Source organism: Saccopteryx bilineata, chromosome 12, assembly GCF_036850765.1.
Source record: "Saccopteryx bilineata isolate mSacBil1 chromosome 12, mSacBil1_pri_phased_curated, whole genome shotgun sequence".
Lineage (NCBI taxonomy): Eukaryota > Metazoa > Chordata > Mammalia > Chiroptera > Emballonuridae > Saccopteryx > Saccopteryx bilineata.
In genome coordinates, this window is record NC_089501.1 from 42,647,256 (window position 1) to 42,663,746 (window position 16,491).

A 16,491-nucleotide genomic window follows, 5' to 3' on the forward strand; every position below is an offset into this window, starting at 1 on the left:
GAGATCTATCATGAAACCTCATTTCTCATTTGAAAAAAATAAAGAGTAGATCTACCAATAATACCACAATGACTTTGAAGACAAATGAGAATAGATGTAATTGTAATTTGCTCATGGAAATGCAAGCTCAATTATAATGCAGTCCTTGGGAGTCCTTGTTACAAAATTGTTAGGACCCACGAATGCTTTTACAGTAACATCCTTCTTCCTTAACACCTAGTGAGTAAACCCCTTTGAATGGAAAGTATTGAGAATTCTATGCTGCAGTAAATGTAGCTTAGAGATGCAGGTGGTGTGTCTTTAACAGATGAGGCACAGCAGTGGTTTGCCTTCTTCCTCGCAGTTCAGGTGACAGCCCTCAACAACATTTTGCAAAATGATCAGGCAGTGTGAGATGAGGGCATTGGTCCCCCCCAAAATGTAGGATGGCTGTGTTTTCTTTAATGATGTTTCAAAACATTTTCCTAGAGCTCATTCCTTCCTGAAGGGTAAAACTGTAAAAATGTGCCCTCCGGAACATACTAACTACAGAGAAAATATATTCACTTCAAATGAAAACGTTGGTGCTATTTTCCGGTAGCTGAAGGTCTTACCTTACCTTATGTTTACTGCTCTTGGAGAAAAATCCTTGCAACAGCACCTGACACCACGTTTCTGTCTTGTCCCCGCAGCACGGCCGCTGTGGGATTCCGGAAGCTTTGGTACAGAGATACGCAGAAGACCTGGACCAGCCCGAGAGGGATGTCGCCACCAACATGGACCAGATCCGCGTGAAGTTGCTGCGCAAGCAGCACCGCATGGCGGTGAGCAGCGGCATTGCAGGGCCCCTCGCCTCGCTTTATAGAACTTCACCATGAGCACGCTGGCCACTGCTGAGTAGTCCGGGGCTCATGATCACTCTCAGAAGGAGGTTCCTGGGGGCGGGGGCGGGGGCGGGGGCGGGAGCAATACCTACTCAGCCTACAAAGTTTTCAACCAATCACCCACCTCCCAGGACTACGAAAAGGTTTAGTCTGTCCAGTCATTTCTCTGCCCACGTATAATATAGTCAATGCACAGATTGTTTTCAGTTGTCACAGCATGACTCTACTTCTCTTACCAAAAGTTCTTTTATGTTATCAACACTTCGGAGTGTTCTGATCGGCAGATATGTCCTAGTTTAGCCAGTCCATATTGGTGAAACGTTTAGGGTTTTTTCAGTTTTTTATTTTCAGTAATGTAGTGAGAAACATTTCTTAAATCTTTGTAGACCGCTAAGGTTAACTTGCTGGGGACACGTTACGCTAAGCAGGTGTGCATGTTGGGTAGTCAGTTCTCTTTGGAAAGATATTACAGCATTTGGTCTTCCCGGAAGTCAGGTATAAGTATCCATTCCCCTGCCCTAGCCAATACTTGTTATTGTTGTCTTTTAGATTCTTTATAACTGTATCGGTAAAATGTTTCATCTTCTTGATGTTCATGTAGGTTCAAAATACAGTGGAGAGTCTGCTTTATAAACGCCCAACCATGGAGTACTTTGCTTTTCACATATCACACAGGACTGCCTCTTCAGTCGCCTTAGGGGCTCTTTGAAGAGCATGTCACCATGAGACAAAATAGCCAGAAACTAAATGCTCACCTTTTGCAGAGGTGGACACATGATTGGGGTTAGAGCTAATGCCAAGTACCTTGTAGGACCTCAGACACTTCCTTGAGACTTTTCGTCCACTGTAGAAAATTGAGAAGGGATTCTTGGTGCTGCCCTTGCTTTCTGACCCAGCGTAGCACCCTCGCTCTGACAGTCCATCAGGGTAACATGTTTGTCGTGTCCCTTCCGGGCGTATAAGAGGTAGCCTCCAATGGCGTGGGTGGAGCCTTTCTCATACTGTGTTCTTTCTCCAGATCCCAAGTGGCGGACTCACAGAAATCTGCAGAAAGCCCCTCTCTCCTGGCTGTGTGTCGTCCGTGTCGGATTGGCTGATCTCCATCGGTCTGCCCATGTACACCAGCGCCCTGACCGAGGCGGGCTTCAGCACCCTGGGCCAAGTGCCTTCTCTGTCTCACACTTGCCTTCAGGAGGCTGGCATCACAGAGGAGAGGCACATAAGCAAGCTCATGTCTGCCGCCAGACTCTTCAAACTGCCACCGGGCCCCGAGGCCATGTAGCCAGGCCTGGACTGGACCTCCCTGGACAAGAGCCACCCTCTCACTGTGCTTATGATGCTGATGCAATTTCTCCTTCCCTGGACATGCAGACCAGATCCAAAAGAGAGGCCCAGTGTGTGGGCGAAACTGCGTGGGAAACTTGGCACGGGACCGATGCCCTCTCTTCTCCAGAAAAGCCCCTTTGGGGAAATTGGTGTGGTTCTTTCTGACCCCCAAAGAAAAGACAAGCACTTATTTTTATTTGCAGAACACAATAGAACCAAGATGCCAACTTTGCCACATACGCTGTGCCTCCGGTCTGTCTTGGTACACTGGGAGAGGGCTGGGGGCGGGGGGGTGGGGGGGGCAGCCTGTCCCGTTGCTGATAGTGCCCTTGACCTGTCTGTCACCCTGCAGGATACCCGAGGACCAGACAGGCTTAGCTAGGCCAAAGGAACAGACTTGGGAGTGATTGTACACGGTTGACATGCTCATTGGTTTAAAAGTAAGAAAACCTGTCTGCACTAGGAAAAGAAAGTTCTGTTCCCCTTTAGATAAATAAGAGACATTTTAATAATTGCTTTCTATAGCAGTCAGCTTTTATTTGCCTTAATATAAGCTTTTAAGCAGTTATCTAACTAGTGTTCAGTACCCTGTAACCATAGTTCCAAACCTTCAGCTTAGACTGCCATGTAACACACGTCTGGGATGTTTCCAGCAAAAACGGGCTTTTCTGAGTATCTCCTTCTAACATGGCTTATTTTGTAGGAGTGTTGATCAGACACACAATTCATGTTGGCTTTCCGTTTTTACACTAACTACAAATCCAGTAAAACACTATCTGAAATTCACAAAGCTATCAAGTGTTTATATGTGAGTGTGAGTGCGTGTATAGGGGAGGTGTTTATAGTGACTACCTTTCATTTTGATCAGCTTGGTATTGTTGCTATGTTGGTGGTTGTGCAGCGGGATTGACTTGGGCTCCTGACCACGTCCATTCAACATTTGGTCATCAGCTAACAGATCACCTTTGCAGAGAGTCACTGTAAGGCTGAATATTTCAGAACAATGTTTCTTTTAAAAAGGGAAGTAGTTTAGGAGATGTTTTAAAAGTTTTTTTTTTTTCAGTTTTACAATTTAAGAGACTGTTTTCCTTCTTATTTTAGATAATTATTTTAATTCCAATAAAGGTTCATTTTGGAGCCAGACAAAGCACATTAGCCATGTATTAATTAAGTATTTGTATATTTTCAGTTGTTTCCTGCTGATTTCAGCATAGTCTATCCTCATTTCTTCTCGTGTCTGATTTTCTAGCAAATGGAAATTTAGACAATAAACCAATAAGCTTCCATTGCTTTCTAAATGATTTTGCTTTGCGTTCTTATCATGAGCACTGTTCTAAGCATTGAACTTGATCCTTTACAATAGAAATACTTAGAACATAAAGCCTTGGTCAAAAGTTCTGCAGTATTTCATCTACTCACTTAAAACAAATGATTTCCCTCAGAGGGAAAACAAGGAATGATTTCATGAATTACAAAGCCATCTTTTAGCATTTGCTTTATCTACTTAGATCCATGTTTCTGAGGAAAAGGACATTCTCAGGTGATATTATTTTTTCATGCTTTGCTTTGCTTTTTTTTTTAAGACTATATATTTCTTCAATAATACTCACCTTCTGTGAGATGCCATGTGAAGAAGTTGTGGAAATCCAGACTAAAAAGCTAACACTGCCAGAGTTCTGTGGCACTCTAAAAGGAGCCCGTTTTTGTCATCTTGGCTTGTGACCCCCCTGTTGGCGTGGCTCATTTGGAGAGACTGAGGCTACAGGGGTCTCCCGTGATCACGTCACGGAAACGTATTCGAGGTGCAGCGGTGGAGTCCGGGCTGGGCCGCGGGCTTCTCATTGGCTTTGGCAGTAACCTCGGCATGATGTCCCGAGAGGCCCTGCTCGTTGTTTAAGCTGAGCACAAGCGTCATGTAATCGGTAACAAAGGGGAAGGAGAAATCTCGCGTGACTTTCCAACTTTTTAATTCATTTTCACTGTAACACTTCCATGTAGGTAAAGATGGAACCAGAAACAAGGGAATTTTCCGAGCTTGAGCTTTTGAGAATGCCAAACCGTGGTTTAGGCGCTCTTCTTTGAAAAACCATTGCCTTTTGCATAGGGAAAAAAAAAAAAAAAATCAAATTCAGGGACCATGAATAATTGTCGGTGGGAAGGTCTTCCTAATCTGAAAGGTCTGAGGTGGTTTTATACTTTTATTGTGCTTTTTTTTAAAAAAATCCTTTTTCTTTTAACTGTTAGTATTTGTTTGGTCTTCTTTTGCTTTAAACTTGTACTCTGATCCTAGGAAAGCCTCGGTGTTTGTGTGTGACGTTTGACTGATGGGGCTCGGGGCCGCGTGCGGGTGTTGGTGTGCGGGTGGTCGGCGTCGGCAGTACCCGCGTTTAATCGGTTACGCTTGGTACAGAACGTGGCGGCATGTTGAAAAGCGTTGTCGTTGCAAAGCACAAAAGAAACTTGGAAAGGCAGTTTGGCTCAGGTAGCTACACATCCGTTGTGTAAATGTTTATTTCGCAGCTGCCTTAGTAGGACATGCAGCCGGCCCCCAACCACGACTTACATTCCCAGTGAACCGAGTAGGAGATAGACTTTTACGGCCTGCCTTACTCCGAGGCCCTTTTCTCTGGGGGACATGGGAAGTTACTGGTATTGGTGATCAAATCCTGACATAGCAAAGTTTGCTTTCATAACCGCGGCGGAAGAAGTCGGCTCACCAAGTCAGCGCTGCATGGGTGTGTACTGTATTATTTGCAGAAAAATAAACCTGGTAGTCTGAGTCCAAGTTATCTTGATTTTTAAATTGATAGAGAAAACAAGAAACTGTCAAGCAAGTTATATAACAACTAACAACATTGCACTTTCTGTATATGAAATCAGTATTTAAATAACTTATTTTTCTCCATTGCTGTTTTTAAACATTGTAAGTAGCTGTAATATACCAGTACCAATATGTTCTTGCGATTGCTTCAGCCCGAGAAAGCTGTGTATTGTTTTAAAAATTGTAAAAATTATTGTGATGATTCATTTAGCAAAGAGAAAGGACGGAAGGGTTTCCCTGTGTATCAAAACTTGTCTATAATTGTCATCTATGTACCTAGAAAAAAAAAAAGTAAATAAATTTCTTCAGTTGAGTATGCGTCTTTTGTTCCTTGGACATTTCAGATATGAATGGAAGAGAAATGAGAAGGAATGTACAAAGTGTGGTTTGCGAATAAAATATACTGCTCACAAAAATTAGCGGATATTTCAAAATGAACGTGAAGCAATGAAATACCCCCTAGTTGTTGTGAGCAGTGTGGATTATAAAAATAGTGGCTAGCTTAGGTAAGTGCTCCTGCCACTGTGCTCCTCCCTCTCACGTGCACCGAGTCTCTTTGCTAACGTATTGCAATTATTTCTTCCAATATTGCAAAATCAAGTCATATAATTACAGCGTCTCAAACCAGAAAGAGATTTGTGGATGTCACTGAGTGTCTCAGTTCCGTCATATTCAGATGATGAGTTCCGGGGCCACCGAGGTGATTGATTTGCCCACTATTACACTGTTATAACAACCCACGTTTTCCATGGACAGAAAAAGAAAATCCGGGTTGGAATATTCTAGAAATTAATGTGACAAAAATCCTTTTCAACATCGGTGTACCAAAAGTGACATAAAAGTGTGTTTTGTATTGGGGGGAGTGTGTGTGCGATAGAAAGTTTGGAGTAGGTGATTCATGCACTTGAGACATAAAATATCACACTCACCCTTCCCCAGCCGCCAGTTTCTCTCACCACAGGTAGGAGTTAGAACCAGTCTGCTTATCTTCCAGAAGTGCTCTGCATTCGCACTGTAACTGCCTATGTATGTATATTTTACACAGCAACGATGGCTCATTCACACTTCACCTGCTTTTAAATTCAGTATATCACTGAGGTCTTGCCATGTCAACACCCTTCCTGTCTTTTAGTGGCTACCATAATATTCTGTTATGCAGATAATTATTTAACCGGTACTCTATGAAAGGACAGGCTTTTGCTGTTATAAAAAAAGAACTTTTTTAAAAAGCTGTTAGAAATATCCTTATACTTGGCATGTGGAATTGCTGTGTTAAAATTATGTGTATTTTAAATTTTGGTAGAATAATTTCAACCCACTGGATTTCATTAAAGGAAGCTTTCCATGATAGGCTTTACTTATAAATCATTGTCTTACTCCCCACTCCCCCAATCCATTTTGTAAATGGGAATATTTCACGTGCTCTCATTAGGTTGGCATTCATCTGAAGTGCTGCATTATTTTAAAGAACTCACCATACCCATCAGATCTGATTTATCTCAAAGTGATTCCTAAGATTCAATGGCTCAACTCAAGTAGATTGCTTTTTTCTTATGATTCCTAAGAAGCTTTGGCTGGATTCTTTCTTGGTGCTTATTCTAAACCTTGCCTCATATATGGAAACTTACGTTGCACTCAACTTAGGAGTTATAAAGAACAAATTTAGCCTGGCCTGTGGTGGCACAGTGGGTAATGACGGTGGGGACTCCAGGGTCCATGATGTTCAGCACTGAGGTGACCTATGCCTTCCTGTCCTTGCCAAAGCTCGTTCAGCTTGGCCTTTTAACTCCTTATGCGGACAGCCGTCAAACATTGCTATTCATATACCCCTAAAATAATATTTAAAAACTAAGGACTCCCTTGCACATTTTAAAGTTTTGCCCTCCAAAAGTTTTGAATCATAAGTTTGAATAGTTGTAAGACTATATACATTTCTAGCTGCCTGTAAATATTTCATTTTAAAATAAAACTTCAACCTTACTTTAAAATGTATATATCGGGGAAAAGAAATGCTGTAGCTGTCTAATACCTACCGCTGTCCACTGGAAGCACACAAGAGCAATTTTAATTATCGTTTCCTCCTTGAAATCCTGTATCCATTCGACTTCCTTCACATGCTCTTGCTTTTATGCAGTTCATTTTTGTTTGAGTGTCTTTGATCATCCTATCACATTCCCCTGCAATAACATAACCATTTAAAGTTCTGTTGATCATTAGGCTCCATTTGTAAAAACAAATCTGGGTTTAATTATCCTTACTGTAATTATTAGCAATCAATTTAATATACTGATATATCATCATTTTGATAATGATAAAACATAAAAGTTAAAACGTTATTGGAAATGTCTGTCGTCGGATGGCAGGGGTGGGACCACCTTCTGCTGCCTTGATTATAGGAGATGTTGCCACACAGGTTGTTGTAAGTCTGCCTAATTGCTGACAGCCCACCCCCCTCTGCCTCCTGCATGTTTACAAGCTGTTAAGATGGAGTCTTGTATGTGTGAAGTGGGAGAAGACCATTAATGAATGGAGGGAAGGGAATGGAGTTCCAGCAGGATGATCCTCAGGCAGATCAACCTTAAGAATAAAACGATCTGGGAGCAATTCCTTTGATAAAGGAATCCAAGGAAGTGCACCCTTGGAAGGATCCCAGATTGAACACCTTTGCGGGAGGCTACCCGCGCTTCTTCCAGAAACGTCCTTTCTGGCTTGTGGCTTTCTTGTTGGCTGGTGCTGCTTATGAAGAAACCTCCATCGACCAGAAGTGGTAACCATTCCTCACTTTATTTTTTTTATTTTTTTATTTTTGTACTTTTTCTGAAGCTGGAAACGGGGCGAGACAGTCAGACAGACTCCCGCATGCGCCCGACCGGGATCCACCCTGCACGCCCACCAGGGGCGACGCTCTGCCCACCAGGGGGCGATGCTTTGCCCCTCTAGGGCGTCACTCTGCCGCGACCAGAGCCACTCTAGCGCCTGGGGCAGAGGCCAAGGAGCCATCCCCAGCGCCCGGGCCATCTTTGCTCCAATGGAGCCTTGGCTGCAGGAGGGGAAGAGAGAGACAGAGAGGAAGGAGGGGGTGGGGATGGAGAAGCAAATGGGCGCTTCTCCTACGTGCCCTGGCCGGGAATCGAACCCGGGTCCCCCGCACGCCAGCCGACGCTCTACCACTGAGCCAACCGGCCAGGGCCCATTCCTCACTTTAAACATTCTCTCTTAGCCTTGATAATTCCATCTTCTCTTCCTTGCTTTTTACAAAATTTAAAAAAAATTTTAGTAGCATTTACTTTATGCTGGATTTACTCAGTCTATGATATTGTATATGGCCGCCGGAGCGGACTAGCAGACTCTGTAAGAACATAAGGCAGACTGGGCTGCTCCTCTGCTCAGCGCCCCCTAGCGGCTGCCTTCTGCAGAGTGCAGGACAAATTCTTTAAAGTGGTCTTCAAGCTTCTATGGAATTGCTGCCCACTTCCCATGTGGTCTCTCTTCCCACCCCCTTCCTCCACCTCCCACTCTTTTAGTTTTCCGTCACTCTAACTCAGCCACACAACTTTCTTATGAGTCCCCACATGTCGGGTCAGGCTCTGGCGCCAGGACTTTGTGTAGGACTAACTCCCTCCTGTCCTCCGCCCACAGGTCTGCTCAAAGGCGACCTCTCCTGACTCTTGTCACCTAAAATCACACCCTCCCGTAGCCATCACTCCCTTTTCCCAAACATGGTCTATTTTCCCCATGGCTTCATTCACTTTCTAACATACTATGTGCTTTATTTCTCTGTTACGTTGGTTGCTTATTAACCGTCTCCTCCTGCCCCAATTTAAAGTCCGGGAATGCACAGGTTTGCTCTCTAAGCAGCCAGCACCTCTACACTTGACACATAGTACCTGTTGAATGAATGACTGTCCCTGAATCACAAGCCTTGAATCCTGAATGTTAAAGTTGGAGATTATCTATTTTAATTATCTCTTGGTTTATATAGGTAAGAAACAGACACCCAGAGAGGTAACAGGAACTGCTGAGGTCATACTCAGATGGCTAGTGGCAGAGTAAATTATAAAGAAGCAGGCTTTCTCTACCAAGGCGTCTGTGGAGAACATCAGCGCCGTGGTTTAAGAAGAAATCGGTGTAAACCAGAATTTCCCAGAGCTGCTGCTTCCAGTGAACACGTTCTTGCTGAGGGAGTAGTTGCTGCAGCATGTGGCCACCAGAGGGCACTGGTGCGCTAGATTGAAGGCCGAACCTGGTGCTTGCAGGGCAGGAGGCGAGAGGAAGAATTTTCCAGGTAGGAAAGTGCCTACCTAGAGCAGCCAGGGAAACAGAGGAAATCGCCAGCCCCCAAATGAAATGAGGCGGTGGGAGGGAGGGCAGGACCACGATGACTTCCCAAGTTATCAGCAAGACCTAGAACCCTGCAACCAAAGCACATATTAAAAATGGCATTGAAGTATACAGATGGGTGACCAGTAAAACTTACAAAAGCCTCTTTAACAAACATTGTAAGGCTCTTGGCTCCCTGCCTTATTGCTCCTTTAAATACTAGAGCGGGGTGACCCAGCTTTTTTTGCTGCACAGAATGGGGTGGTGTCACTGAGTGTCACTGCCTGATGTAGGAGCAAAACTGGGGGGGGGGAGCGTGTAGGTGACCCCAAAACAAAGTCCTAGACTTTAGATGTCACACAATGAGATAAGAAACCAGGCTCAATTTTTGTTTGTTTGTTTGTTTGAATGGCATTTTATTGCTGTGGCCCAGAATAGCCCGACATTATAAAAGCAATGGTCATCACTCAGTCCAGATGCTCACGGAACTATTACATACACGAGAGTCACCTTCACAGTGAGACTGTGAACCCCATGTTACAGCTGAGGGACCACGTGCTCAGCTGTGTAGAAGAGGTGTAGGTAGAAGAGATGAGAGTTGACCTTGCTTGTTTTATTCTGGTACCCTTTGGCTTAACCACTATGGAGTAACTCCCTGATTCTCAGCTGAGCACTATATTGAAATCACCTGGCCTATCAGCCCGGGTTCCACCAGAGAAGCAGAGTGAGGAGATACGTGTTAAGAGGTTTATTGCATAGCCTGACCAGGTGGTGGTGCTGAGGATCCAGGTTCGGAATCGTCGAGGTGGACGGCTTGAACACAGGCTCATCCGGCTTGAATGAGAGCTCGGCGGCTTGAGCACAGGATCATAAATATGATCCCATGATTACTGGCTTGGGCCCAAAGGTCACTGGCCTGAAGCCCAAGGTCATTGGCTTGAGCAAGGGGTCACTGGCTTGGCTGGAGCTCCTGATCAAGGCACGTATGAAAAAGCAATCAATGAACAATTAAAGTGCCACAACTATGAGTTGATGCTTCTACCTGTCTCTGTCTCTCTCGCGCGGAAGAAAAAAAAAAGGGTTTATTGCACAGATTGGCTTTTATGATTGCGAGGCTGGCTGGGCAAGTCTGAAGTCCACAGGGCACGTTGCCAGGAAGGGCAGGCTGGAACCCTTGGGCCTGGGCCGCAGCTCTGTCTACAGCCAGGATTTCATCAGGAAAACCTTAGCTTGGCTCGTCAGGCCTTTTAAAAAATTGAATCAGGCTTACCCAGATTTAGTTTTCTCTACTTAGTCAACGGATTAGACTGGAATCACATCTACAAAATCTCCATGTTCACCTTGGCTTGAATTTCTGCAGGTCCCCCTTGAACAGCTTCCCTTGTAGCCAGGAGGGGGTGCAAAATGCACAGCAAAGGAGGTAGAGAGACTGGGTTGTTCTGGCCGCACACATCCCAGGGCAGTTAGTGACTACTTGCCTTCATACAGAATCACTGTGAACTGCCACGCAAGAGACTGCACAGGTCTGTTGCACCCACCTAGATAAGGATCTAACTGATTTTTGACAGCTTCTTAAAGCCCTGCTTACCCTAGTTTGTAATACCTCAGATTCTTTGTTTAGAAATTAAATGCAATAGGATGGCATTGGTCCATAGGATCACACAGGTTCTGAACTCTGAAGGGGCTCGAGCCTCCCTCCCCAAGTGAGAGCGCTGGCCAGAATCGGATGGAGTCGCATGGCAGGAGTCAGGGATGTTGAACAGGGACTGGGCTCTCTCCTAGCGCCCCTCCGGTCCAGAGTGGTCTGCATGCAGCCGATCTGGGACCAGACCTGAGGAAGCCCCTGTTTTCATGGACAGGGGCCTCAGACGACCAGGTGGGGACACAGTGGGACCCAGGAAAGCAGCTGAGAGCAGGGCTGCCCACACTTCCTCCTCTGTCACGTGGGCAGGTGGTGAGATAGGGCTTGGGGGTGCCACCCCTGGGCCATCAGGCATGTCAGAAGATGGGACCACACCACCCACTGTCCTCTCGCAAGCTCTTCTGAGGTTAATTTCAGCCTCTTCCCCATCGGCCAAGGCCAGGTCTCACTTAACCTTCAAGAACCCTCCTCGCGGCTTCCACCACAGGTGCCAAGTTGGAAACCCTTTTGAAGGGCTGTTTCCGGAAACAGTGGGTATTTGTAGGGTTGGAGGGAAGGACAGAAGGCAAAAAATGTGAAGTTGTCCTAGACCTGGGACATGAGCCTTTGACAAGAGAGTCCCCCTTCTCCTGATTTGGGCTCCTTGCCTCAGAATTGCTCACTGCTTCCAGACAGCCTGGGTGTCGTCGGGGGCCTGCTAGGGACAGCAGAGGCCCCGTGCGAGGGCTGCAGCTCCCTGCAAAGCACTGCAGCTCCTGGCGCAGCAGACCCCGCGCATCTCCCTGGACACAGGGACAGTGTGTGCATTTCTTCCATCTTCCTAGGTGAGCTTTCCAAAAATTTTCCAAGGGCCCTTTCAGCTGCTGGTCGACACCCAGGGCTTTGGCGCCGTGCCAGGGAGGAGCCTCGTTTACTTTGGCACCTGGGCTCTTCCTGTTTCATCCGGGGCTCAGGACGTATGGAATTGGGCTCGGCGGGAGGCACCCCGGGGGTTCTCTGTGCCGTCATGGCCGATGGAGACAGACTTCCGGCGCCCTCGGGGACCTCCGGTTCCAGCTCCCTCGGAATTCCTCCGAGGCCTTTGAGGTTGAAAGGGGGTTGCCCGCAAAAGAACATTCAACGAGGGGTTCATGGTGGTTGCATCATGGAGGATGTTACACATCCTGAGCTTTTTTCTGCAGATGTTTACCCCCCCCCCCCAATTAGAGAGAACATCACGTGCTTGTTTGGGGGGGGATCTGTTCATGAGGTGCAGGAAATAATGATCTGCAGGCGTCCGCGTTTTCCTCTGGGCTCACACTTCGTGCAAGCCTGGTCAGGCCAGATTTGTGCCCGGTGCCGGAATGCTGCTTTTGCTCGTAGCGCTCTCCAGACGTACAAATTGGACAATTGATTTACTTTTTTAGTTTTGGCTGGGGGAGGAAAGGAGGTCGTGCCAGGACCCGTGACGGGCCCGCCGCCACTCCCAGAAATGTGGTCATGATTTGAGTTCTGGAAGGCGACCAGTTGCTCCAAGGCCCAGGTTATCAGCACAGCGTCCCTCTCCCTTTTTTTCCACCCAGAAGAACAATGCGTCCTTGAGAAGGGGTCTCCGAGGCTGTCCCTGCACCAACAGCCGTGGGAACACCAGCACGCTGCACCTGGAGGCCTCCTCCGCCTCCACCGCTTGCCAGACAGCCGGGGGCAGAATGCTGGAGCCACATAAGTTGGGACCACAGTCGCTAAACCACTCAGGCTCTCTGCTGGTGCCAATGGCTTCTCAGAGGTCTGAGTTTCTGTCCAAGCTTCTCACATTTGTCCCCGCACAGTCACTTGCTCACTTCTGTAGAAGGGTTGGCGTGGGGCAGCTGTGTTAGGCTTGCTCGCTGGCATACCAGCTGCAAGCACTTTGCTTGATTAGTGCAGAAGCACCGGGCGGAGGCACGTGTGCACAGCCTGTGTAAGGCCGTGGGTGCTTGCGTACAAGGAAGAGGGGAGGTTGCAGATGGCGGCTTGTCTGCCTGCCACTGTGAAGGGCCGTGTTTGCTGTTTGTGTGCCTGAGAAGCGACTTTCCCCCACCTGTGTGCTTGTCCGCCGTCGTGAGACTTTATTAAATGGAACGGTCTAGTGCTTTCCAGCTCTGCAGTTTCTCTACCATCTGCTCGAATCCAATGTGGACTTGCCTGGCCTTGGCCACCAGCATTGCACCTGGCAACCGGTATTTGTTTTTAAATGTATTTGCTTTATGGAATTTTATAAATGCTTTCATCCTTGTTTCTTGTGGGTATTTTTGTTGACTTGGCCAGGGAGAGGGGAGGGGCTGGGGAAAGGCGTATTGGAAGTGGGGGAGGCGGACAAGAGGAGACAAGATACTCGGTCCTCATTTTTCCTTCCGTGGTATTTGTTATTTTTCTGTATAGGGTAACCCCCCCCCCCCGAAAAGAAAAGTAATCTAGAGTATAGACCGTTTCTTTTTTGTGTGTGTGTGTGACAGAGATAGAGAGACAGAGAGGGATAGATAGGGGTAGACAGGAAGGGAAAGAGATGAAAAGCATCAATTCTTTGTTGCAACACCTTAGTTGTTCAGTGATTGCTTTCTCATATGTACCTTGACCAGGGGCTACAACAGAGTAAGTGATGCCTTGCTCAAGCCAGCAACCATGGGGTCATGTCTATGATCCCATGCTCAAGCTGGTGAGTCTGCGCTCAAGCTGGTTATCTTGGGGTTTCAAACCTGGGTCCTCTGCATCCTAGTCCAATGCTCTATCCACTGTGCCACCGCTTGGTCAGCTAGACAGGTTTTTTTTTTTTTTTCTTTTTTTTCTTTTTGTATTTTTCTGAAGCTGGAAACAGGGAGAGACAGTCAGACAGACTCCCGCATGCGCCCGACCGGGATCCACCCAGCACGCCCACCAGGGGCGACGCTCTGCCCACCAGGGGGCGACGCTCTGCCCCTCCGGGGCGTCGCTCTGCCTCGACCAGAGCCACTCCAGCACCTGGGGCAGAGGCCAAGGAGCCATCCCCAGCGCCCGGGCCATCCTTGCTCCAATGGAGCCCTGGCTGCGGGAGGGGAAGAGAGAGACAGAGAAGAAGGAGGGGAGAGGGTGGAGAAGCAAATGGGTGCTTCTCCCATGTGCCCTGGCCGGAAATCAAACCCGGGTCCCCCGCACGCCAGGCTGACGCTCTACCGCTGAGCCAACCGGCCAGGGCAACAGTTTTATTTTAACAGTTAAGATAAAACATTGGCATGCTGTTTCTTTTTTTTTTTTTTTTTTACAGAGACAGAGAGAGAGTCAGAGAGAGGGATAGATAGGGACAGACAGGAACAGAGAGATGAGAAGCATCAATCATCAGTTTTTCGTTGCGACACTCTAGTTGTTCATTGATTGCTTTCTCATATGTGCCTTGACCACAGGCCTTCAGCAGACCGAGTAACCCCTTGCTCGAGCCAGTGACCTTGGGTCTAAGCTGGTGAGCTTTGCTCAAACCAGATGAGCCTGCGCTCAAGCTGGTGACCTAGGGGTCTCAAACCTGGGTCCTCTGCATCCCAGTCCAATGCTCTATCCATTGCACCACCGCCTGGTCAGGCGGCATGCTGTTTTTCTGTGTGTGTGTGTGTGTAAGCCTTTACTTTGAACATATCTGCCTTACCTGCATCTTCCCCCTGGTTTTGTAGCCATATGATTGATATATAACACGATATCGGTTTTAGGTACACAATATGATAATTTGATATATTTTATATATGGTGAGCTAATCACCACAAGAATTTTAGTTAACATTCATCACTCCCCATAGTTATGACTTTTTATTCCTGCCATGAGAACCTTTAAGATTTACCCTCTTAGCAACTTCCAGATCAAGTCACAATTTAAAAGTAGAGTTATTTTCTAGTGGGCTGAACGGGCCCTCCAGCCTCCCTATTCCCAGAGCGCGGGCCGACTCCTGAGCCTATACAGTTCCCATGCTACTGCTCAATCCCCAAGCCTTTCCATCCCGGGGAACACGTAAACCGCTGACTAAAACTGCAGCATTACAGCTGAGGCAGGTCCCTTATGAGATGTGCACAGCGGAAGCATCTCAAAATGAAGAAGAGCATCATTGGCTGAGTTGACTCAATTTCGATAACCATCAGTGGCTTAGTGAGGCCAAACAGCACCCGAGGGCAACATCAGAATGCCCCATTTCTCCAGACTTGCCCAGAAATGAACAAATACACAGAAAACGAGGGTGTGTTCATGTGTTCGGTGTTCAGCCAATCTAAGGAAATTAACTCAGAGCAAAATTGAAATGAAAGATTCTCCGGCTGGTCTTTGTTGCTCTCCCAGGGTTGACACTGGGGACAGATGAACCTTTACACTCCCTTCACCATCAGAGACAGGGCACGTGTCTGTGCTTGACATGGTAGCTGGCTTTCCACAGAGCACGGCAGGAGCCGTGGGAGCCAAGGCGCCCTCCGTGACTCAGCCTCACGCGTCACACACCACCCCTTTCTTTGTGTTCAGTTTCCCCACAGGCCAGTCCCGGTGCAGTGCCGGAGGGGACCGCACACGGCTTGGGCAAGAGCTCAGGAAGCGTGGATGGTTGGGGACAGTTGGAGACGGGCCATTGGGGTGGCAGAAAAATCAGAGAATAGGCGAGGAAGAAAGAATACAACAGCCAGAAGTCAGAGAATCCAACTCGGCAGAGTAACAGAGAAGTCCCCGGTGACACCGTGTAGGGGACTTGGAGAGCAGCCAGGTCACACTATGTGAGCTTACAGGGAGGACGCTGGGAAGGTCTGCGGGAAGAAATAAAAATAATAAAAAGATAGACAGACCAGCAGATATCCTGAAATATTTTTAAAAAGTTGATTGCTACTGTTAAAAGACAACCTGAGGCATATTAAACACATCAAGAGTTTATTTGAGCAAAAATCCATTCGAATGGCACAGCGCCAGAGCAGAAGCACTGGGGGTGCGCCCCCCCCCCCCCAGGAGCAAGGGGAAAGACAGACCAGGCGTGGAAACAAGGCAAGGGCGTGATTGCATTGGCTGGAACTGGAAGCCTAGTGGGCTGTTTGCGGTAAGTTGTCTTTGTCATTTTGATGTCCTAACGTTGAGACGTTTACAGGCTTAGATTCTGGTTTGCTTATAGAGGCCTCCATGGTCTGGCCTCCTTGCTTCATTCATTTAATAATATATATATATTATTACCACTGAAGGGGAAAATTAAACCTTCAGACTGTAGAAAACTATAAAGGGAAAAATAAACAAGGCAATTATAAGCCCAGGAAAATATAAACACTTTGTAAGAAAGGCAACATAATAAGAAAGTGCTTAGGTTTTACAAGGCATATTATTTACGTGAACATACTAACGTCAGAACCTTGACCAGCCTAGCTAAAAATGGGTCGGTCCTGAGAAGACAGGAAGAGACGACGTGGGGGCTGGGATATAGAAACAGTGAAGAAAATCAATAGGTAATGTCCAAGTTTCAAAGTCTCCCATAAGCAGACTGGGGAGAAATCTAGAAATAAATATCCAACAAAACCATTAAA

General features: G+C 46.9%; 1 protein-coding gene across 4 annotated transcripts in view; it reads left to right on the top strand.

Annotated features, from left to right (window-relative positions):
* Positions 1-5,323, top strand: part of SASH1 (SAM and SH3 domain containing 1) — a 333,081-nt gene extending 327,758 nt beyond the window's left edge. For all 4 annotated transcript variants that reach the window (XM_066248582.1, XM_066248579.1, XM_066248581.1 and 1 more), the window contains 2 exons: positions 672-803; positions 1,882-5,323. In XM_066248582.1, the coding sequence (XP_066104679.1) occupies positions 672-803; positions 1,882-2,145 (396 nt within the window). In that variant the 3' untranslated portion in view covers positions 2,146-5,323. The remainder of the gene's footprint in view (positions 1-671; positions 804-1,881) is intronic.
* Positions 5,324-16,491: the final 11,168 nt, after the last annotated feature.